The 24617-nt window shown below is 35.6% G+C and overlaps 1 protein-coding gene across 2 annotated transcripts in view; it reads left to right on the forward strand.

The window, feature by feature from the left end:
* EPHA6 (EPH receptor A6) overlaps window positions 1-24617 on the forward strand; it is an 861509-nt gene that overhangs the window by 701341 nt on the left and 135551 nt on the right. For both annotated transcript variants that reach the window (XM_042903083.1, XM_042903084.1), the window contains one exon: window positions 9258-9383. In XM_042903083.1, the coding sequence (XP_042759017.1) occupies window positions 9258-9383 (126 nt within the window). The remainder of the gene's footprint in view (window positions 1-9257; window positions 9384-24617) is intronic.

Here is a 24617-nt window from a genome sequence, read left to right on the forward strand (position 1 = left end):
TAAACCAAATTATCTTGTTATCTAGTCCGTACCACATACATGTCAGATGAATACCATTCTTTTTTTTAGGGTTTTATTTAAATTCCGCTTAGTTAACATACAGTGTAATATTAGTTTCAGATATACAATACAGTGACTCGGTGCTTCCATACAATACCCAGTGCTCATCACAACAAGTGCACTCCTTAATCACCATCACCTATATCACCCCCCCACCCACACTCACACCTACACCTCACTCTGGTAGCCATTAGTTTGTTCTCTATGGTGAAGAGTCTGTTTCTTGGTTTGCCTTCTCTCCAAATCAGTACTGTTCTGACCTTAAAAAGCTAACAGGTCTTTGAAAGGAATTTCAATCACTTAGCCTTTAATGAGACATGTTTGGAATTATGTTTTAGCACATTTTTTGGTAGATAAGACGGCCAGTGATGTTACCACCCATATCTGGAAGTGAAACTAAATCCATAACATTCTCTTTCATGCTTTGTACATGAGAGACAACAGTGTGATACACCTGACAGCAAGGTACATGCTAGCAACCAATGACTAATCCCGACTGAAGGCAGCCTTAGAAAATTACAAAGAGGCAGAGGCAGCCTGCCTCATGACCTCTTTATCAAGTGTACAAACTTCCCTTTAATAATGTGACAGATATACCCACAGTTTATAAATATTAAATAAATAGCACACTCTGGCTGCAAAGCTAAATAGATCTAGCTCTCATATGCATGGATTAATGCTGCTTAGCAGCTCCTTAACTGACACCTTGGCACCCGAGGTAAAAAGCATTTTTATAAAAGAACATATAGGGTTTTGTTGTTGTTGCTGTTGGGTGTTGTTTAAAGAACATATGAAGTCTGACCCCAGAAAGAAAAGCTGGGTGGCAGTCCGCTGACCAAGGCCCCGTGTGGTGACTCCATCAGGAGGACATGCTTTTCAAGTACAGGTCACCCCTTCACCACTTCTTAGATAAAAGAACTCTAGAATTTAAATTTTTTAATTAGAATTTTACTTGTCCCTCATTCCTAAGTGCTTCTTCATAAGCACTTCGTGGAAAGTCACAAATCTCATTGAACTTTAATAATTATACACAGTTTTGAGGATATTTATATTATTAGAGTATACATGGTTTTAAAATCTCTGATATCAAGAAAACTCAGTCTGTTATTTGTCCAAATAAAGTCAAACTGCCTTTGAACTATTCATATAAAGGTGGTTTTAATTCAACTCAATAAACATTACATCGAGCCCCCACTGTGTGCAAGCTCTGGGACTGGACATATAAAGGAGAATAAAACATGCATGACTTGTCCCTGTTCTTCAGGGATCACATCCTAGTAGAAAAGACAGATATGTAAGCCAGAAGTCACCTGATGGCAGCCCACAGGCTGAACTCAGCTAAGAGGTATGTTTTTGATTTGATTTCTACAGTGTTGTTTAAAACATCTGAATTTGTTGCCCTTAGCCAGAACTTTCATTTGACCCAGTGCCTTTGTCATCAGTTATTTTTGGTCATCAATTTGATATACCTATTTATTATACCCGAAGGGCCATAAAGGCATTTGCATTTGGTATTACAAAATTGTAAACAAATAAATAATTTATCTATGATAGTGTTCTACCTCTGTTCTAGTAGCTAAGACTAAATGGAGGCACAGAGGAAAGAATATGAGTTCTCCCTGGGTATGTCGGGCATGTTTTGACAGAAACCAGAGGCCAGAAGGGCTTTTCAAGAGGAAATGTCACGGAGGCATAGAGATATGCCATGGTAGGTCAAGTTTAGGGAATTAAAGAAGATAATATTTCTCTCTCACTATTGAACGCTTACTTTTAGCCACTAACAGGCACTTCCCATGATGTGCAGTAAACCAGTATAAGTGATATGTTTATTATTAGCTCCATTTTTCAGATGAAGAAATTGAGTATCAGAGAAGCTAAATAATTTACCCTAGATGAATCAGCTGATGAATGGTAGAATCAAAATTCTGGTCTCAAGCCTAGGCATTTTCAAAAAACTGATGAATGTGTTGGCATATTGCAAATTTAGTCAGGACAGTTTTTTAATAATTAAGATTCCAAGTCCCACCACATACAAACATAGGTAAGACCACTGGACATAATCCGTATTTGGGGAAAATATAATTCAATGTAACAAATGGGATAAAAATTATGTAAACAGATTTTTAGAACTTAAAGGAAATTCGGCTAAGTGCTAGCCCAAGTTCATCATTCTACAGATAAGGAAACTCAGACATTTAAAACATTTGTTTTTAAAGAGTCAGAGAATGTCTACTTTAAATATAAATTTAAAAATACTTTAATAAATGTCTTTTTTGATCAGCTTCAGAATATCTTAATTCTCTTTGTTAATGCTAGCTTTAAAAAAATAGAACCACCATAATTTTGTCATGCATATCCTAAAAGTTCAAAAATAACTCAAGGAAAGCTACAAATTTCTTTTTAAAAGCATTGCAGAAATAACTCATAAAAATCCAGCCATGAAACTACCCTTTTTGCTTCAATACTTTTATTGTGACCTATTGAACAACAACAGGATGATAAATCTATAAAATTCATATTGCAGTGACCTGAAGGATTAAAAAAAAGCCAAAAACAAACAGTAATGGTTGCATGATCTTTAATTGTATTTGGTGCTGCAGAATCTTCATGGAGATTAGCTGTGTAGCTAGCTAAAGAGGAAAACATGAATTTAGTTGTAGGCATATTTCTATTTATAATAATTTAGGAAATGAAAAGATTTTGTAATTGTAACTTTGGCTTAGCTTAGTTAGAATCATTTCCTGAAAATAACAGTGTCCTATCAAAAATTGATTTCCTCTTTTTGTACTAGAAATGTATGTTGTAGTGCAAAAATCAAACAAAAAAAAAATAGGTGCTTCAAAATATTTACTGAACAAATGAATAAGTGTATGAATGAGTTATTTATGAATGTAATAGTTCCCTTTCACATGTTAGGCCTAATTGATAATTAGGTCTCATCTAGGCTGTTGGCCTAGGAAGCAGTTGAACAGGCTCAGTACTCCTTTAGATCCTCGCAAGATATTTGCCAAAGGAGCAATTTATTACTTTTCATCTAACCATTTTTTCAATCCACTTATTCCATTTGCCTTTATTGAAACCCTACTCTGTGCAACTTCTGATCAAGTTAAAGCAGACAATGTTGGGGTCCCAGCTGGCACACCTACTACACCACGATGAGGCAGGTATCTTTTCTCCACCAAACTAGGCACAGCAGCTTAGTTTTTCCTGCATGTTATTAAGTAAAGAGAATTAAAGATTTCTTTGGAGTAAAAAAAAAAAAAATGTATTCTTTAAATGCTTTTTTTAAAAATGGCTTCTTACTGTTTCTGGTCTTCCTTCAATGGTCATATAACTCTTAGAGTCTGAGGCTTCAACCACCATCACAAAAAATTAGGAAGCATATGTTCAAACAAACAATGAGCTTATGATTTTGTTTTGTTTTGTTTGTACTTCTCTTGGTAGAAGAGAGAATGTGTGCTCTATAAATTTTTGGAACAGAAATAGAAGAGAGGCACACAGGAGAGAAAACATGAGATACACTAGGACTGGAAGGAAACACACTTTCTGACGCAGGATGAGTGGAATGGACAGGTAGACAAACAGCAGGTAGATAGACATACGGATGGATAGGCAGGCATATGTATAGAGAACGAGTAGAGAATCTTTGAACGTTCTGAAGTGAGAATTCCTCAAGAAAAATAGCCCTTGAGATAGCCTTTGGTTTAACAGACTATGTTATCATTGAACTTTGCTCATTCACACTGTAGCTCAGAGGTACCATCATTAACCTAAACTACGCAGTCATGTAGTAGCTACCATATGCCTGTTAAAGAACTGAATACTGGATACTTAAGGCTGAAGAAAGGATCTCTACTCTGATGCATACATACTCAATTCTCAACTCTCCAAAATTTTAGTCATTCCCTTTTCAGTAAACATGTTTGAGCCAAAACTCTTTACTATGTGAATACTGATTTGTTTATGTTATGTATTTATTCAGTTATACTTTGTTACCTTTTATATTATTATAAAATACAAAAGGAATAAAATTATTTTGACATAATATTCATTTTATATACTAACAGCATAAAATGTATCACTATAGGATCTGATGATTAAGTTCAGCTTATTTTGACACTTGATTTCAAATAATACTCATACCACACATGCACAATATACACGAGATGCTACATATTTAGGACTTTTTGTGATTTCTTTTTGCATCAGTGTAGATCATCCTTGTATCACATTATAGTTGACAAAGAGCTCTTTTTAGCAGTTGGAGACGTGGCTTTTCCATTTTCTGTGTGTTCTGTATGTTTGCTTGGACCTTGACTACCTATTTTCTAATGTATACACAAGGTTGAGAACCACTGTATAAGGAACAACATGGCTTCTGGGATGACTGCCTGAGGCCAGGTGAAATCAAGGCCTTGCCCTAATTGTTCAAGCTCTTGAAGTAAATGTTTTCCTTCATAAATACTTCAGCATTTTTCTCACTGTTTTATTGTTTAAACAAGCATTCTCCAAAATTCTCTGAGTATACACCTCTAACAATAAAAATGTTGAGCATTATACATGGAGAGTATTATGAATATATTTTATTTACAATTTATTTAATACACATGGGTGCATATATTTCCAGTTTACAATTCTAAACTGTATTTAACTGCATCTAGGTGTTCTTTTTCTACACATAGGTCAAAATGTGTATCTGCAAAAACAAAACAAGATGGAGACAATTTGAAGTAGCCACATCTGAAAAAAATTCATTATTATAGGGATATTTCCTTTATTAAATTTTTCAGACAAAGTTAAATTACTGATGCATGATCTTCAAAGAAGGGATTTTTATCTGTTCGGTTTTCGTGTATGTGAGTGGTGGCAGGCGGTAGTTCTGCATTAGAAAATTTAATCAGCCTACCTCGGTTTCTCACCCAAAGAGATTTCCTTTTTAAAAAAGAAATTAGGACCATTTAAGGATATTGTCTTATATTTATGATTATTTAACCCTTACAAGCAGCCCCATGAGGTAGGGTCAATTGTTATTTTCACTTTATGTATAAGGAAATTAAGGCGTAGAGTTTAAAGTCATAGTCAACTTTTTACACAAATTCTTAACGATATTGAATGTCCAATGTAAAGTTATCTCAAAGAGATCAATCACTGCAATATCAAAATGAAATTTTGTTTCATTTGGTTTAAGTGTTAAATATATTTTACTATAACTCGTTGAAAACTGGTTACTCTATAGACCACATTACTTTCAGATAATCTGGGCAATCAGAATCCTCCATTAATTGATCAGACCAGATGTCAAAATTCGGGCCATGTCAACTTCTGCATTTTTTACGCTGTGGTTACTAGCAACCATTATTTTAAGGATGCTTTTCTCTCAGACAATGTTTCTCAGTGGTGTTACTAGCATTTTGAGGGAAATGCTCCTTTGTGCAGGGGGTATACCAGTTATTACGATGCCTTTAGTTCACATGCGGACCCTCACTCACTAAATAATGTCTTTCCCCAGTCATAATTTGCAGTACTCCCTAAGCATCCTTGACAACCACTGAACTACTGAAGGACAGATAAATTAACTCCTGCAGCCAGTAACTTATGTTAATTTACCTTATACCAGTAGTTAATAGTGTCTTTTGTTAGTGTGATACCCAAAAGTGTTTGGAATTATATTTGAGTAGTGTTGCCAGAGTTAGCAAATAAAAATACAGGACACCTGATTATCTGGTAACTCTATATTAGAGATAATATAATGCTAGTGTCCTATCCTGGTGTCTCTTTAACTCACCAACTCCAGATCACTAACAAATTGGAAACTCACTTGTTTGAGATTTAGAAAAGCATGTGTGAAGTGGCACATCTTATATTTCAAATTTGTAGTGGCTAAAGGAATACTTTCATCAAATAAAAATCTAATTTATATTGACAAAGAGTCTGTTGAATGCACGTAAAAACAAAATACTGATGGACATTTATATTTATCCTGCTACAGGTGTTTGATGTTGTTCATTCTTTAACTACAATATAATTAATAAGTTCCACAATTGCTTATTTATTTTGTTGTTGTTGTTTTGTTTGTTTTATTTTAAATCCACTATAGTTTACATAGTGTAATATTAGTTTCAGGTGTACAATACAGTGATTCAACACTTCCATACAACACCCAGTGGTCATCACAAGTGCACTCCTTAATCCCCATCACCTATTTCACCCGTCGCCCCACCCACCTCCCCTCTGATAGCCATCAGTTTTTTTCAGTATAGTTAAGAGTGTGTTTCTTGGTTGGTGTCTCTCTTTTTTCTTTGCTACAATTACGTATTAAAAAAAAATAATAAAGACAGCGAGGGCCAGCAACTTAAGCAGTAGAGCAAACCAGACTAAAATTACTTCATATCAAATCCCAGAGGTTCCTGAACTTAATTTCTTGTAGATTAAGAGATAAGGGAATTATAACAAATAAATTCAGCTTCATTATTCAATTGTGAAAACAGAGCTATAATGTTTCATGCAATCTCTATTGACATGACTGACCCTAAGGAGGAAACTGATAAGGCATTATTATCACATAATATCATATTTCAATTGAATACGTATTCATGTACACCAGCTTTTCTGTTTGTTTCATATATTAAAAAATGACAGTCCCTTAAGGAAGAAATGCCACAATAAATGAAAGACCTTTTAACCCACAGTAAAGAAACATCACAAAGCCATTATGAATGATGCAGCAGGTTTAGGAAAATGAAAGCTGCTATTAAATATGACAGGCTGTCACAACAATAGAAATCGTAATCAATGTAATCATAGCAATAAAATAATATTTGTATTTTGTTTCTTTCAAGGAGTTAAAATAATGGACATCTTTTCTAAGTTAACAATTTCACATAATATGGCAAAATAATAAAAAGAAAGGTAAAAATCTCTAAATCTGAAGCATATTAAAATTATTTAAAGTCTGCTCTACACACTTTTGTTTTTCTCAAAATTTCTTTTGAGATAATTGCATTTATATTCTTTTTTCTTTCCTGTGCATGATTATGTTCTTTTGTTTTTTTTTACAATCTAGTATTCTTTTTTCTAAGTTTGTTTGTTTGTTTGTTTGTTTGCTTTTGAGCAAGAGTGTGCACACAAGCAGGGGAGGGGCAGAGAGAGGGAGAAAGAGAGAATGGCAAGCAGGCTCTGCCCTGGACTCAAACTGAACGAACCATGAGATCATGACCTGAGCTGAAATTAACCAACGTAACCATTGAGCCACCCAGGTGCCCCTACAATCTCATATTCTTGAACCAAACTTCTTATCACTTGGCTTCAATAAGTCCATAATCAGCTAGAATTGGAATATTTCTGTTTTTACCGCCTATAATAAAATCTGAATTTCTTATAATTATTTTCTCTGTTGTAAAATCACCACTTCTTTTGTAACTTTAAGAATACAGTATAAATATATAATTGTCTCTACCTGGTATTCAGTAATGCTCCGTGGTGATGGGTACTTTCTCAGACAGTGTTGAAACATTGCAACGTGGAAAATGCCTTGCATGGGAAACATTGTACATGAGGAAATATTTGTGCTCAATGATATATATACCCCATGTAATAGCAAAGGAGAAGTTAGATTCATTGTTCATCAAAAGTTCCCTCAGAACACTTTCTGACCTACTGCTTGGCACTTTAGCCACATCCCTTCATGTTTAAGGGACTCAAACTCTGCTGGACCTTTCCACTAAAGCCTCATAAAATCAATAGCAAAACCAGCTTAATTACAGCATTTGATTTTCTTTCCATGCTTTCTTTATTCCAACGCACAATAAATAGGCCTCACCCATTAAAATATACATTGTAACTTCGCTTTCTAAGCATTTCTAAAAATCTAAGAAATCCTGGCTTTTCTTTAGCAACAGCTCTCTCTGTAGAAGCAAGTTGTATACAATGTGTTATGCCAGGTCCCTTTAATCCTGGTCAGATTTCAAAGAGGCTATGAATTTTAACATATTTTAGGTGCGAAATTTGTGTCAAGGAACAGAATGAAGTCTCTTCAAAAATGTAAGACTTGCTAAAACTGAGCCTGAGAGGATTGATTCAAGGTCTCTTTAATTGAAAACTGCTGGGCCTGATTGGAGCTTCAGGGGCCCCAAATGATGTGCATTCCTTATAACCATCAGTGTAACTTGCTTTTAGAGTGTTACCGTGATTAAACTTAGATATACCATATCAATTACCAGTACTGCCCATGCACTGAGAGTGCATGTATATTAAATTTTCTTCTGAATGATTTTAGTGTCTTTCAGGTCATTGAGATACCAAATTATAATGCTGTTATTCCAAACTGAAGGGTTTCTGATTCATATTCAGAGAATAGCAATCTCCCAAATAGGAAATGGCTCATTATTCATTTTTAATCTACACTGGGAAGATTTTGTCCTAGGAGTGTGCCACCTAAGTGACATCACTTCCCTTTTTCATGCCTTAGTTTGCTAGTCTATAAATGAGAATTTTTTGACTGGATGACCTATGATGTCTTTTCCAGCTCTGACATTCTTTTATTCACAATTCATGATATAATCTTATGAATAAACTTCCAAGTGGTTTCCTGTTGGGTTTTTTTGCTTCACAGTAGCCTTCTTAAAAGTGAAAAAGCGTGTGGTTCTACCTTTGCAAGCTCTGTCTTCTCCCTAATAGAAAGGTGTAACAAATTAAGAATTGTGGATATGGATTTCCTTACCGCTATTTCAAAAACATATATAATTGCTGGATGGTGTAAAAGCTTTCCTCATTTTAAGCACCACTGCTGATAGACCTAAAGCAAAACACTGCTTCTTCCAGTGCAGCTTTGATCTCAGATCCCGCTGTGGCTGTCTCCTGCATGTCTGTCACTCATGTGGACAACTCTGCAAATAGACAACCTCAGTGACTTTTATTTATATCTGCTTTGTCAAATGTAGGTTTAGAAATTTTATCTTCACATTCTACTACTTGTACATCGTTTGGGATTATAACTAGTTAAGAGTACTTTCTTTTCAAAACCTAAGTTTGTTTTTTTTTTTTAATTATGAATAAAAATGCATTCATTCCTTTTAATTTTATAGCTTCCTTGTAAGGTTTGATGTTTTTATTAATGATAGGATTTTTTCCCCAGTTAAATGATCAACAGCTTTTCCACAAATAGATTTTGATTAATGTCCATTTTTATCTCTTAAAAGGATCCTTCCCGGCCATTGGGGTGGAGGCGTTTTGCCCCAGCTTCCTGAGGGCAGGGTTTTTAAATAGCATCCAGGCCCCGCATCCAGTGCCAGGGGGAGGATCTCTGCCCCCCAGGATTCCTGCTGGTAGGTATTTCAGGTGAAGTTTTCTGCCACCATATACAGCACAGGACTGTGCTCACAACTGAAAGATACACAATACAGAAATAAATATTTCTAAGATATATTGTTGAAAAAAAATACAAGTGACCTTTCTTTAATGCAGGGACCACATTTATAATATCTAATGCCGTGAAAGTGGTAAAAGGAAGTGGAAGACAGATCTGTAACCTGAACACCCAGTTAGCATACTGCTGCTCCCTCCTCTAGAATAATTTTTACATAAATAAGGACTAGAGCTTCAGATCTCAAATTTTATAACTCAAGAATAAAAATAAGATAAAGTGGAGCTACTTTGCCACTTGGAATTCACTAGAAAAGAGAATTAAAAACAGCATTATTGACAGGCAATTCCGTGTTTGAGCAAGTTTATAGAGATTTAATTAAAGTTTAATTTTACTAAAGAGAAATGATAGGAAGAAAAGCCAGAAAGTAGCAATTTTGAAACTTGAAGAACTTTTTTGAAAAAGAATATTAATGCACAGTTTCCCCTTAAACATGTCAGTCTGACCAAAGCTGTATTTTATCAATGAAAGAAAGAAAATATAGGGAATTGAGCATTTTTCTTCATGTTTATTTATTTATTTTGAGACACAGAGAAACAGAGAGCAAGTGAGAGAGGAGCACAGGCTCTATGCTGACAGCACTCCAGGGCTTGATCCTACCAACCATGAGATCATGGCCTGAACCAAAATCAAGAGCTGGATGTCTAACCGACTGAGCCAGGCAGGCACCCCGAAAATCGAAAATTTTAAAATGCAATTTCAGGGGCACCTGGGTGGCTCAGTTTGGTGAAGCATCTGACTTCAGCTCAGGGCATGATCTCATGGCTCATGAGTTTGAGCCCCTTGTCAGGCTCTGTGCTGACAGCTCAGAGCCTGGAGCCTGCTTCGGATTCTGTGCCTCTTCCTCTCTCTGTCCCTTCCCCACTCACTCTCTGTGTCTCTCTCACAAAATGAATAAACATGAAAAAAATTGGTAAAAAATACTTTTAAAAAATGAAATGAAATGAAATGAAATGAAATGCAATTTCAAAGTTTAGTAAATCACTTTCTGGATTATCCATGATATTATTTCCGAAACAAATTGCTTTTTTCCCTGCCAATTTATAAAATATCAAGCTGCCTTCTTCTGTTGTATAAAAGATATAAACCCACTTTATATTTTGTATGTGTCTTAGCAAAATAGAATTAGGGTATTGATTCTTGGAGTTTTGTTTTGTTTTGTTTTGTTTTGTTTTTTGAGAGAGAGAGAAGCAGAGGGTGAGGGAGAGAGAGAATCTTAAGCAGGCTCCATGCCCAGTGGGCACGTCATGGGCCTCAATCTCACAACCATGAGATCATGACCTGAGCTGAAATCAGGAGTCGGACCCTTAACCAACTGAGCTACCCAAGCACCCCTTGGAGCTTTACTTATTGTAATTCTAGGGGTACCTTGGTGGCTCAGTTCCTTAAGTGTCTGACTTGATTCAGACTCAAGTCATGATCTCATAGTTCATGAGATCCAGCCCCCGTCAGCCCCCCCACTGGGGGTGGAGCCTGCTTAAGATTCTCCCTCGCCTTCTGCCCCTCTCCCTGCTGTGTCAAAAAAATTTTTTTAATTAGTGTAATTCTGCTGTTTTTTAGTCATGATTGTGCCACAAATTATGGTGATGACATCAATGTATTCAGGAGGGCTGGCCCAGCCAACCAATCCTGGGAATGTTTGAAGACACTAGGAAATCCAATAAAAACAAAATTCCAACACGCACATTTCTTGCTTTTCTTAACAATATTATACCAACAAGGCCTAACATTATTACATTTCTATTTTTCTGTTGCTCTTAAATTACCCTTGCCTTCTTAATTAAAACATACAAAATAGCAAATCGTAAATATGCTTTGATGTCGTTTGGTTTTATCATTGGACAATTACCGATATGGTTGGAGGCTTTGTGGCCAGCAATGCCACTGATACAGTAGGAACCAAAACTACATGAATTTAAAACTAGCAGTTTTAATTCTAATGAGTGCCACTTTTTTTTCCTCTTTAGAAACAAAAATGGTATCAGTTGCTCAGAAATGTTATTATTCTTACTGTTGGTGGTGATGGTGGTGTTGCAAAAGACACAAAATAAAAATCTATGTAAGCTAAGCTCTCAGAGCTGCAAATATAAAAAGGCAGTTTTCACATATATTATTAATATCTCAGTGATTAGAATTGAGGAATGGATGATTTGTAGTTTAATAGCTTAATCCTTAACTCTTAATGACAAATCTCAGTGGATTTAGGTATGTTTGGCAGAAATGACATTACACAGTTCAGAAGTAACTTGAATTATTCAGCATTACTGCTAAAAATAAATAAATAAATAACCCTTGTCATTTAGCCACTGAGAATAATAGAAGAAAGATGATGTTTCTATAGCACATACACAGAAGCAACTTTCTAGAGAGAGATCTGAAAGAACACTCTAGCACTCTGTTCTTCTAGGCTTTAAGCCAAATTTGCCTCCAGCTTTCATAGGAAAGAAAACTCAGTTCAGTTTCCATGACTTACATACAAATCAGGTGTAACAAAATTGCTTCATAAAAAATTTATAGATCTAAACTTGTTCCTGTTCCCTCAAACTGAAATTAACTCAACTCACTTTTCCTGGCTTATATCACTTTGATAAGTGATCCCTGTGCATTTCCTCTGGCACTATTCAGTAATGACTGCTACAGTTTCAAAGGTAATTTTTATCCTCTTACATTCATCTATAGGTTATTTCCCGAGAATTTCCTTTATAATTTTGTGTAAAGGAGAACGAAGTAGTAATCATGAGTTTTTATTCTTTCATATTTTTTAAAAGTATTTCTTTGCTATCTAATAAATGAACTCATCACCCGTTATGTTTAGGACATCATTAAGAAAATAGTTCCTCCCTTGACCTGTACCGTGGCACTTTGAACAGGTGGCCAATGTTTGACGGTGACTGGGCAGCAATCAATTTGCTTTATCCCAATTGATTATTTGTCACAGTACTTTGAGGGTCTCAAAAGACATTAGCTATGTGATTCAAGGAAATCACAAAGCCTGTTCTAATGATGGTGCTAATTTAGTTCCCAGTTACTTATCTTAATTGAATTTAAATGAGATACACGATGATGTTTCTTATAAAATCATTTATTTGTATTCATGTCACACTATGCTATCAAGGAACAGTGTTTATATAGTACTTATTTTTTTTAGTCTATTTATTTAATTTGAGAGAGAGACAGAGAGCACACACACACACATGGGAGGGGTAACGAGTGAGAGAGGGAATACCAAGCAGGCTCTGCTCTGTCAGTGCAGAGCCCAATGGGGGAGTTGCACTCATGAACTGTGAGATCATGACCTGAGCCAAAACCAGGAGTGGGACTCAACCCACTGAGCCACCCAGGTGCCCCTATAGTACTTATTTTTGCACTAACTGCAATGAATCATTTAATTATGAGACCCAGAAAGCAGACAAGCCTAAAATCAGTATTTAATTAACTATTGTCAATTGTTTATACTGTCTATATGACCTTTTTTATTTCTAGAAAGGTCGTAGTAAAGAGTTATCTTTCTTAGTTTCAAATATAGAAAAATGCCAGAAACTAATTGACTGAAAATTAAATAGCAAGTATATTCATATATTTATTTTCTTTCTTTTTTAAAATTTATTTAAATTCAAGTTAATTAACATATAGTGTAGTACTGGTTTCAGGGGTAGAATTTAGTGATTCATCGCTTACGTATAACACCCACTGCTTATCCCAACAAGTGCCCTCCTTAATGCCCATCACCCGTTTAGCCCAATCCCCCCCCAACCTCTCCTCCAGCAACCCTCAGTTTGTTCTCTGTAGTTAAGAGTCTCTTATGGTTTGCCTCCCTCCCTGTTTTTATCTTATTTTTCTTTCCCTTCCCCTATGTTCATCTCTTTTGTTTCTTAAATTCCACATATGAATGAAATCATATGATATTTGCCTTTGACTGACACACTTATTTCACTTACACTCTAGTTCCATCTAGATACATTGTTGCAAATGGCAAGATTTCATTCTTTTTGATCACCCAGTAATATTCTTTGATGCAGTGGCTTTCAAGCAGTAGTTACTCAATAAAGTAAGAAAAGTCACAGGAGAGAAGAAGAGACAAGAGGAGAAAGGAAATAGAAGAGAGAAGGAAGCTGAGAGAGGAGAAGGTAGAATGGCAGAACTGATATTATATTTTTTAATGCAAAGTCTTCCCCTGCTGTATACCTCCTTATTAAAGTCAAATTTGGGGAACCTGGGTGGCTCAGTTAGTTAAGGGGCTGACTTCAGCTCAGGTCGTGATCTCAGAGTTCATGAATTCAAGCCCTGCATCTGGCTCTCTGCTGTGAACACAGAGCCTGCTTCAGATCCTCTGTCCTCCTCTCTCTCTCTGCCCCTCTCCCACTAATTCTTTCTCTCTCTCGCTCTCTCGCTCTCTCTCTGAAAAGTACATAAACTATAAAAAATTAGAATCAAATTCTACCTCTCTGAAAAGAAGTAATGCCCCTTTTCTAAATGTATAATCAGGCACGTACTCTAAAATGGAAATAAATTGTCCTCTTTAATACATGTAGTTATTTCTTTTTTTTAATTTTTTAATGTTTATTTATTTTCATGAACAGAGGAGGGGCAGAGAGAGAGAAAAACACATAGAATCCGAAGCAGGCTCCAGGCTCTGAGCTGTCAGCACAGAGCCCGACATGGAGCTAGAACTCACAGACTGCGAAATCATGACCTGAGCTGAAGTTGGATGCTTAAATAATTGAGCAAGCCAGGTGCCTCCATCAAGTTATTTCTTTGATTTAATTCTGTAGGCATACAGTATCTGAAAGTAGGATGGAACATTTTTATCTGTCACAGAGCACTGATTACAAATAGGGTCTTAGATTTGTGGCTTATCGTATGACAGACTCTGCCTCTACCCAAACCCTTTATGTTTTTGGCGATTTCATACATATAGCATATACAAATAAAACCAGCATAATAAAGTTATTGAGAAATAAAATTACACAGTTACAATGATAGGATAATATATGGACGTTTCCTGATTTATTCTTTTCTGTCACTGCACAGCAATAACTATCTGACATTGTGTAGTATCTTAAATTTACACTAAGATCCAGACATTACAATGTGTCTTAAAAACTAGACCTACTTATAAAATATAAAAGCATACTCATTATCTAATATTTACTCAGAAAATAATAACCTAGGTTAGTATGTTTAGATCATCGAAATTCTAGGTTACGTATTTTAGCAGTTTTTAGTCAGTTGTGGGAGACTGCATTTTTCTTTAATTAGGTAAATTTACATATATATTTATATGTAAATATATATAATTTACTATATATAATATTTATATGCATATACACACATTATACACACACACACATATATATATATAATATTTACTTAATTATACACACACACACACACACACACACACACACACACATGATTCAAGACCAAACTCAAACATATGCTTTAAACTAACAAGATTTATCAATTATAACCAAAGTCTATGAAAGAGAAAACAAAGGAAACAGGCAGCATGAGGGATTTAGAAATAGATAAATTCTGAAAGATATCATTGTTCAAGATCTTCCTAATACTTCCTTTGTGGTTAATCTTGGAAGCTCTTCAGTTGTTGAGGGACTGTTCTTCTGAAACACCATCTCAGTTTGTCTGCTAGTGCTTTAAATACAATGCTATATATAAAACACCTCTTTTGACATTTTTACCTGAGCTTCTCTTCATTGCCTTCCATGTGTTAGGTTCAAAGTAAATGGCAAACATGGAGTGAATCAATCCCATGAGACTCCTCTGCCTACACTGAAACAGATAGCAGGAGAAATACGAACATATGGGACCCAAACACCAGATTTGCAGTCACTAAATATATAACTAAAATAATGTTTACTATTATTTTTTTACCCTTTGAAAAAAGATTTGAATGAGCCTTCTACTCAGTTAGCCAGACTTTTTCATATCCTCATGAGTGTCCCCTGACTAGCAATGTTAGGAAATGAATTCACAGTCCAATTTTCTACACACTAACAACAGATCTAAGTAGACCATTTCTATAGCAAAGGACTTACAGAGCTAAGCCAATATTAAAATGTCTTCAAAATCCATTAACCATGATTATCAATATTTTCCTTTCCATATTTCATGTGAAATCCTATCTGATATGGAGTCAGGGCAAATATTACATGCACTATTATTCAGGCAAAAAATTTTATTCAGAAGGCATATAGTTTAGATGGTAGAAATAAGTTAGGAATGATAAATAAAGTTGAAGCTGCAGAGATTCTCAGAGCTAGTGCATATAATATCAGTTTTGATGCATACAGAGGACTGAAGAAAAGCAGTAACACAAATATATAAGACTAAGTGACAGACTTTGAAAGAATATATGTAAGTTAAGGAAAATTGGCATGAACTCAGTATGCCAAGGGAAATCAACAGTAGGAAAGTATATAACTTTTAAATACAATTGAACTGCAGTTCAGAAAAATCAAAGTAAACCATCTCATTTTTTATATGTTCAGGCATTCTAAAAAAGGTCAGTAACTTTGCTTGAGATCCATAATTTGATATTTCAAAATTAATCATTTCTGACAAAATAATTTATATTGGCTATAGTTCTGAGGATGATTATTCTTTTCATATTTTTATGTAGTATAGATGACAATTGACCTTATTTTATCTTTAACAAAATATTGTTGTAATAAATATGCATAAAAGATAAGAGACAGTGGTTTACTTTTTAAGTAAGAGACTTTTAAGAGGAGAAAAGCTCTTTAATTAAAGGATGTATATTTTATACATTTCTGCAGCTGAGAATGTTGCCAATTACCTTGAGTGAGGTGTGTGTGAATCAGTATTTGCATGTGCCCACTCAAACCAAAAGCTAATTATAAAGGGTATAGGAAAAACTGGATTAAACATACAAACTAAAATCCTGAATAAATTATTCAAAACATGAACTGTGGTTAAAAAACAAAAAAGAAAAACTTTCATCTGGATTCCTAACTCCTAGATTCTTTGTTCCTTGACATTTGTGTGATTCCACCTAGGACCCAATAGCCCCTACTCAGTACTTATTTTATATGGTTCTCCCCAGAGAACCCTCCTCCTCGAAAGTTTATACATCTGCAAGCTTCAGAAGGAAACGCTGCAGAACTGCAACTCTTAAAAAACTGGCATGGGAAATCTGGGGCAGGAATGGGCAGGAGAACAAGATTATTCTATCTCAGGACTGAGGAGTGGCATAGAGAAAAGAGAGTCACAGATAAAATGACAGAGACCACTCCCAGCCAAGAGAAGCACAAGGAAAGTGATATGAGTAATTGTATTTCTAGTCATGTCCCCAATAAACTACCCCTTTAAAATATCTGCACACTGTTACTGCTATGTTAGATGGTTATTTAAAAACACTTTTTGGGATATACTGATAGTTTCAAAACCTGTGCAAGAGGGGCTGGCCGGATAATGTCAATGTGTGTTTAGTCTGCTTCCTCTATTGCTTCAAGTCAGTTGGTTCCAAAGAGCACGGTTCTTTGACTTACTGAGGAAAAATACACAACAGGTTAAAAAATAATTAAAAACTTACAGAAGACAATGTGAAGATGTTTCTTATCCCACATGGGATAAGAAAACTCAGGATGGGAGCATATACAAAATTGAAGGTATAATTCAAACTTTCAAATAATATCCAGTTTATGAAACCTTTAATCAATTGCAGAATTTATGAATAAGGACTCCTATAGAGTCCTGATGTTGTAATACAGGTCATGGACTCAGATTTCTAATGGATTATACTGTTTCTTGGTCAAAAATAACAGACTCTTCACCAAGAAAATAGACATATGATCATATATGTAAATATTTGCATACAATTTCAGGAGGTCTCTGGACACCTTGAAATCCATAAATGAAGAATCCTAGGTTCTTATAAACTCAATGTTTTAGAGAGTCATGTGTAGTTGACATAAATGAACATCATTATCCTCGTGTAAGATCGACAGTGCATTTAAAAGAAAAATTTTAAAAATAGAGCCACAAGATGCATTTGATATCAAATTCTTGAACATTTATAAAGAGAATTTCAAGGGGAGGGGCCAAGATGGCAGAAAAGCATGGAAGTTTTTTTGCATCTATCCTCTCTGAAATGCAGTCAGATCAACACTATACATCTGCACACCTAGGAAACCATCTTGCACACCTAGGAAACTGATTTGAGGATTAACACAACAATCTGCACGACCTGAACCACAGAACTTGGCAGGGCTACTCCAAGGAACAAATCAAAGCACACCTGGTGGAGGGTCCAAAATGTCACTACGAGTAGGGTAATAAAATAGCCAAAGTCACAACAACAAAGAACAAGTAACAATCTCCCAAAAAAATACCTCCTGAACGGCCAGGTCCTGGACAGTGTATGACCATCATTTAATATAGCAGTGCTTGCAGGTGCAGAGCACACAACAAGCTTTAGAACACAGAAGGGACAGAAAACTCGCCAAAATGACAAAACAGAAGAATTCTCCTCAAAAGAAATTCCAGGAAATAGCAACAGCTAATTAATTTATCAAAATCAATTTAACCAATATAATTGAACAAGAATTTAGAATAATAGTCATAAAATTAATTGCTGAGCTTGAAAAAAGCATAGAGGACAGCAGAGAATCTATTGCTACAGAGATCAAGGGACTAAAAAATAGTCATGATGAATTAAAAATGCTATAAATGAGGTGCAAAATAAAATGGAGGCGGTCACAGCATGGATTGAAGAGGCAGAAAAGAGAATAGGTGAATTAGAAGGTAAAATTATGGAAAAAAGAGGAAGCTAAGAAAAAGAGAGAGGAAAAAAAATCCAGGAGTACTAGGGGAGAATTAGAGAACTAAGTGATGCAATCAAATGGAACAATATCCATATCATAGGAAATCCAGAAGAGAGAGAAAAAAGGGCTAAAGGTGTACTTGAACAAATCATAGCTGAGAACTTCCCTGATCTGGGGAAGGAAACAGGCATTGAAATCCAAGAGGCACAGAGAACTCCCTTCAGACATAACTGGAATAGATCTGGAACAGATCTTCTGCATGACATGTCATAGTGAAACTGACAAAATACAAGGATAAAGAGAGAATTCTGAAAGCAGCTAGGGATAAACGGACCTTAACATACAAAGGTAGACACATGAGGGTAGTAGCAGACTTATCTACTGAAACTTGGCAGGCCAGAAAGGAAAGGCAGGAAATCTTCAATGTGATGAATGGAAAAAAAAATATGCAACCAAGAATCCTTTACCCAGCAAGTCTGTCATTCAGAATAGAAGGAGAGACAAAGGTTTCCCCCAACAAACAAAAACAGAAGGAATTCATCACCACTAGCCAGCCCTACAAGAGATCCTAAGGGGAACTCTGTGAGTGAAATGTTGCAAGAACCACAAAGTACCAGAGACACCAGTACAAGCATGAAACCTCTACAGATATCACAATGACTCTAAACCCGTATCTTTCAGTAATAACACTGAATGTAAATGGACTAAATGCTCCAACCAAAAGACATAGGGTATCAGAATGGATAAAAAAACAAGACCCATCTATGTGCTGTCTACAAGAGACTCATTTTAGACCTGAGGACACGTTCAGATTGAAAGTGAGGGGATGGAGAACTATCTATCATGTTACTAGAAGTCAAAAAAAAAAAGGTGGAGTAGCCATACTTTTATCAGACAAACTAGACTTTAATTTAGAGGCTGCAACAAGAGATGAAGAAGGGCATTATATAATAATTACAGGGTCTATCCATCAGGAAGAACTAACAATTATAAATGTCTATGCACCAAATGCGGCACACCCAAATATATAAAACAATTAATCACAAACATAAGCAACCTCATTGATAAGAATGTGGTAAATGCAGGGGACTTTAATACTCCACTTACAACAATGGGTAGATCATATAGACAGAGATTAATAAAGAAACAAGGGCCCTGAATGATATATTGGATCAGATGAACTTGACAGATATATTTAGAACTCTACACCCCAAAGCAACGGAAAATTGCTCATGTTCACTCTTCTCAAGTGCACATGGAACAGTCTCCAAGGTAGATCACATACTGGGTCACAAAACAGCCATTAATAAGTGTAAAATAACTGAGATCATACCATGCACACTTTCATATCACAATGCTATGAAACTTGAAATCAACCACGGAGAAAAGTCTGGAAAACCTCCAAAAGCATGGAGGTTAAAGAACATCCTACTAAAGATGAATGAGTCAACCATGCAATTAGAGAAGAAATTTAAATATATGGAAACAAATGAAAATGATAATACAATCCAAACGCTTTAGGATGCAGTAAGGCAGTCCTGAGAGGAAAATACATTGCAATCCAGGGCTATCTCAAGAAACAAGAAAAATCCCAAATACAAAATCTAACAGCACACCTAAAGGAACTAGAAGCAGAATAGCAAAAACACCCCAAACCCAGAAGAAGAAGAGAAATAATAAATAAACAATATAGAATCTAAAAAAAAGTAGAGCAGATCAACGAAACCAAGAGTTGGTTTTTTGAAAAATAAACAAAATTGATAAACCTCTAGCCAGACTTCTCAAAAAGAAAAGAGAAAGGACCCAAATAGATAAAATCATGAATGAAAATGGAATTATTACAACAAATCCCTCAGGAATACAAGCAATTATCAGGGAATAGTATGAAAAATTATATGCCAATAAAGTGCACAATCTGGCAGAAATGAACAAATTTCTAAACACCCATGCACTTCCAAAACTCAAACGGGAAAAAATAGAAAATTTGAACAGACCCATAACTAGTGAAGAAATTGAGTTAGTTATCAAAAATCTCTGGGGAATTCTACCAGACATTTAAAGCAGGATAATACCTATCCTTCTCAAGCTGTTCCAAAAATTAGAAAGGTAAGGAAAACTTCCAGACTCATTCTATGAAGCCAGCATTGCTTTGATTCCCAAACCAGACAGAGACCCAGCAAAAAGAGAGAGCTACAGGCCAATATCCCTGATGAAGATGAATGCAAAAATTCTCAACAAGATACTAGCAAATCGAATTCAACAGCATATAAAAGAATTATTTATCATGATCAAGTGGGATTCATTCCTGGGCTGCAGGGCTGGTTCAATATTCACAAGTCAATCAACGTGATACATCACATTAATAAAAGAAAAGATAAGAACCATATGATCCTGTCAATCGATGCAGAAAAAGCATCTGACAAAATTCAGCATCCTTTCTTAATAAAGACCCTCGAGAAAGTCAGGATAGAAGGAACATACTTAAACATCATAAAAGCCATTTATGAAAAGCCCACAGCTAATACCATCCTCAGTGGGGAAAAACTGAGAGCTTTCCTCCTGAGAAAGGAACACGACAGGGATGTCCACTCTCACTGCTGTTGTTTAACATAGTGTTGGAAGTTCTAGCATCAGCAATCAGACAACAAAAGGAAATCAAAGGCATCAAAATTCACAAAGATGAAGTCAAACTTTCACTTTTTGCAGATGACATGATACTATACATGGAAAACCTGATAGACTTCACCAAAAGTCTGCTAGAACTGATACACAAATTCATCAAAGTCACAGGATACAAAATTAATGTACAGATCAGTTGCATTTTTATACACCAATAATGAAGCAACAGAAAGACAAACTGATCCCATTCATAATTGCAACAAAAATCATAAAATACCTAGGAATACACCTAACCAAAGATGTAAAAGATCTGTATGCTGAAAACTACAGAAAGATTATGAAGGAAATTGAAGAAGATACAAAGAAATGGAAAAATATTCCATGTTCATGGATTGGAAGAATAAATATTGTTAAAATGTGAATACTACCCAAAGCAATCTACACATTAAATGCAATCCCGATCAAAATTGCACCAGCATTCTTCTTGAAGCTAGAACAAGCAATCCTAAAATTTGTGTGGAACCACAAAAGGCCCCGAATAGCCAAAGTAATTTTGAAGAAGAAGACCAAAGCAGGAGACATCACAATCCCAGACTTTAGCCTCTACTACCGAGATGAATCATCAACACAGAATGGTATTGGCACAAAAACAGACACATACACCAATGGAAAAGAATAGAGACTCCAGAACTGGACCCACAAATGTATGGCCAACTAATCTTTGACGAAGCAGGAAAGACTATCCAATGGAAAAAAGACCGTCTCTTTAACAAATGGTGCTGGGAGAACTGGATAGCAACATGCAGAAGAATGAAACTAGACCACTTTCTCACACCGTTCACAAAAAGAAACTCAATGTGGATGAAGAACCTGAATGTGAGACAGGAAACCATCAAAACCCTAGAGGAGAAAGCAGGAAAAAACCTCTTTGACCTCAGCTGCAGCAATTTCTTACTTGACACATCTCCAAAGGCAAGGGAATTAAAAGCAAAAATGAACTATTGGGACCTCATGAAGACAAAAAGCTTCTGCACTGCAAAGGAAACAATCAACAAAACTAAAAGGCAACCAACGGAATGGGAAAAGATATTTGCAAATGGCATATCAGACAAAGGGCTAGTCTCCAAAATCTATAAAGAACTCACCAAATTCCACACCCGAAAAACAAATAATCCAGTGAAGAAATGGGCAGAGGACATGAATAGACACTTCTCTAAAGAAGACATCCAGATGGCCAACAGGCACATGAAAAGATGTTCAACATTACTCCTCATCAGGGAAATACAAATCAAAACCACACTGAGATTCCACCTCGCACCAGTCTAAGTGGCTAAAATGAAGAAATTAGGAGACTATAGATGCTGGCGAAGATGTGGAGAAATGGGAACCCTCTTTCACTGTTGGTGGGAATGCAAACTGGTGCAGCCACTCTGGAAAACAGTGTGGAGGTTCTTCAAAAAATTAAAAATAGAAATACCCTATGACCCAGCAATAGCACTGCTAGGAATTTACCCAAGGGATACAGGAGTGCTGATGCATAGGGGCACTTGCACCCTAATATTTATAGCAGCACTTTCAGCAATAGCCAAATTACGGAAAGAACCTAAATGTCCATCAACTGACGAATGGATAAAGAAGATGTGGTTTATACGTACAATGGAATACTACTTGGCAATTAGAAAGAATGAAATCTGGCCATTTGTAGCAACATGGATGAAATGGAGAGTATTATGCTAAGTGTAATAAGTCAGTCAGAGAAAGACAGATACCATATGTTTTCACTCATATATGGATCCTGAGAAACTTAGCAGAAGACCATAGGGGAGGGGAAGGGGGAAAAAAAGTTACAGTGAGGGAAGGAGGCAAACCATAAGAGACTCTTAAATACTGAAAACAAACTGAGGGTTTACGGGGGGTGGGAGAGAGGGGAGAGTGAGTGATGTGCATTGAGGAGGGCACCTGTTGGGATGAGCATCGGGTGTTGTATGGAAACCAATTTGACAATAAATTTTATATATATATAAAATTTTATATATATATAAAATTCTCTTTTTTTCCATTTTCTATATGAGTGTGTATATATATACACACTCATATGGAAAAAAAGAGAATTTCTATTTTTTTCCCAGAAAAACATGAAAGGTATGAAGTCTTTAAGTAATCTCCACATTTTTTACTAGTTCTTTTTACTTCTACTTTACTAGTGTTTTTTTTACTATTTTCAGATTCTTTAAATACTATTAGCTTTTGACCTTAGTTATTATACATTCTTATTGGCATAAATGCTACTTTTATCTTAATATAATTTAAGAAGTTTGAATCTTAAAAATCTGGACCTTATTTATATGGCTGTTTAAATTCTCAGTTGAGAATATACGTCTACTCCCTAGAGATCTTCATGTTTTATTATTACAAATTGTGTCCTCTTTTTTGATGCTATTCAAAGAAACTATCAACACTTTCAAAAGATTCATCCCGGAATCATTTTCTTTTCGCAAAGAGAAATTCTAAAAAAAAACTTTATACAGCTTGCTAAATTAACTGGGTCTCCATGTGAATTCGTGTTTAATTTCTGTGTTGGTTGGAATTGCTGTGTCTTTGTGTTTACACCTTAATTGGAAACACGATAAGTAACTGAGCTGCTCAAATGTCTTTTCCTCTCCCAGAGGGCTGTATGCATGCTCTCATGGGCTGCTGGGCCACTTGTGAACATAAATAAGTGGGGATAGACCAACCCTGTTATAAAACTTGTCACATTGCAGCATTCTTTGTCTTGTAGGACAAAGCACAGTGGAAGGTGCCCGTGGCACAACGTAGGGTTTTCTTAGTTGTGTTCACAGAGGTCTTAAAAGAAAGTTTAATTAGCAAAACTGAACTTTCTTTTTTTTTTTTTTTAAATTAAACTCCTTATAAGAATTACAGAAAAGGCTCAAAAATAAGTAGTAACTTTCCTGGAAGGGAAAAAGGAAAGTAGTTGGTAGTTTAACTTATATATGTGTTTCATTTAAGAAATACTTTCTCCGTTGTTAAAAATCTCACCATAAATAACCTATGTAGCTTGAATTAAATCTGTCCTCTCTGGACATTTGCTTTATTTTTAGATTTTGTGTTGATTTTCTTTTGATTAGCAAATGGTACAAAAGACCAAAACGCTGAATATTTGATTAGTTGTATAACCATAAGACACTTATGAAACCAGAAATAAAGGATACCATTTGAAACACTACTGGAAAATATGCTACCTTCTCTCAAAAGCTTCAAGACTCTCTTAAAATATTTCCTTGAAGGATCCTCAGCATTATTATCATCAATTGATGCTTAAGAATGGGGAAAGCAAAATCTAAAGGTTTTTTTCCAGCAAGTTTCCTTAGCCTGTATTGCCTGTTTATATAGAATATTATAGAGCTTTATGAGGCTTTAAAATCCAAGAACTTCTCAGGGTGCCTGGGTGGCTCAGTTGGATAAGTGTCTGACTCTTGGTATTGGCATATGTCATGATCTTGTGGTTTTCCTGAGTTCAAGCCCCTCATCAGGCTCCATGCTGACAGTGCAGAGCCTGGTGGGAATTCTCTGTATCCCTCTCTCTGCCCCTCTGCCCCCTGCATTGTCTCTATCTCTAAATAAATAAATAAATAAATAAATAAATAAAACCTTAAAATCCTGCAACTTCTCAAGGACAAAACATCTTTGGGAGCAACACAGTGCCCAGTCCA

The sequence above is a fragment of the Panthera leo genome, chromosome C2 (genome assembly GCF_018350215.1).
Source record: "Panthera leo isolate Ple1 chromosome C2, P.leo_Ple1_pat1.1, whole genome shotgun sequence".
NCBI lineage: Eukaryota > Metazoa > Chordata > Mammalia > Carnivora > Felidae > Panthera > Panthera leo.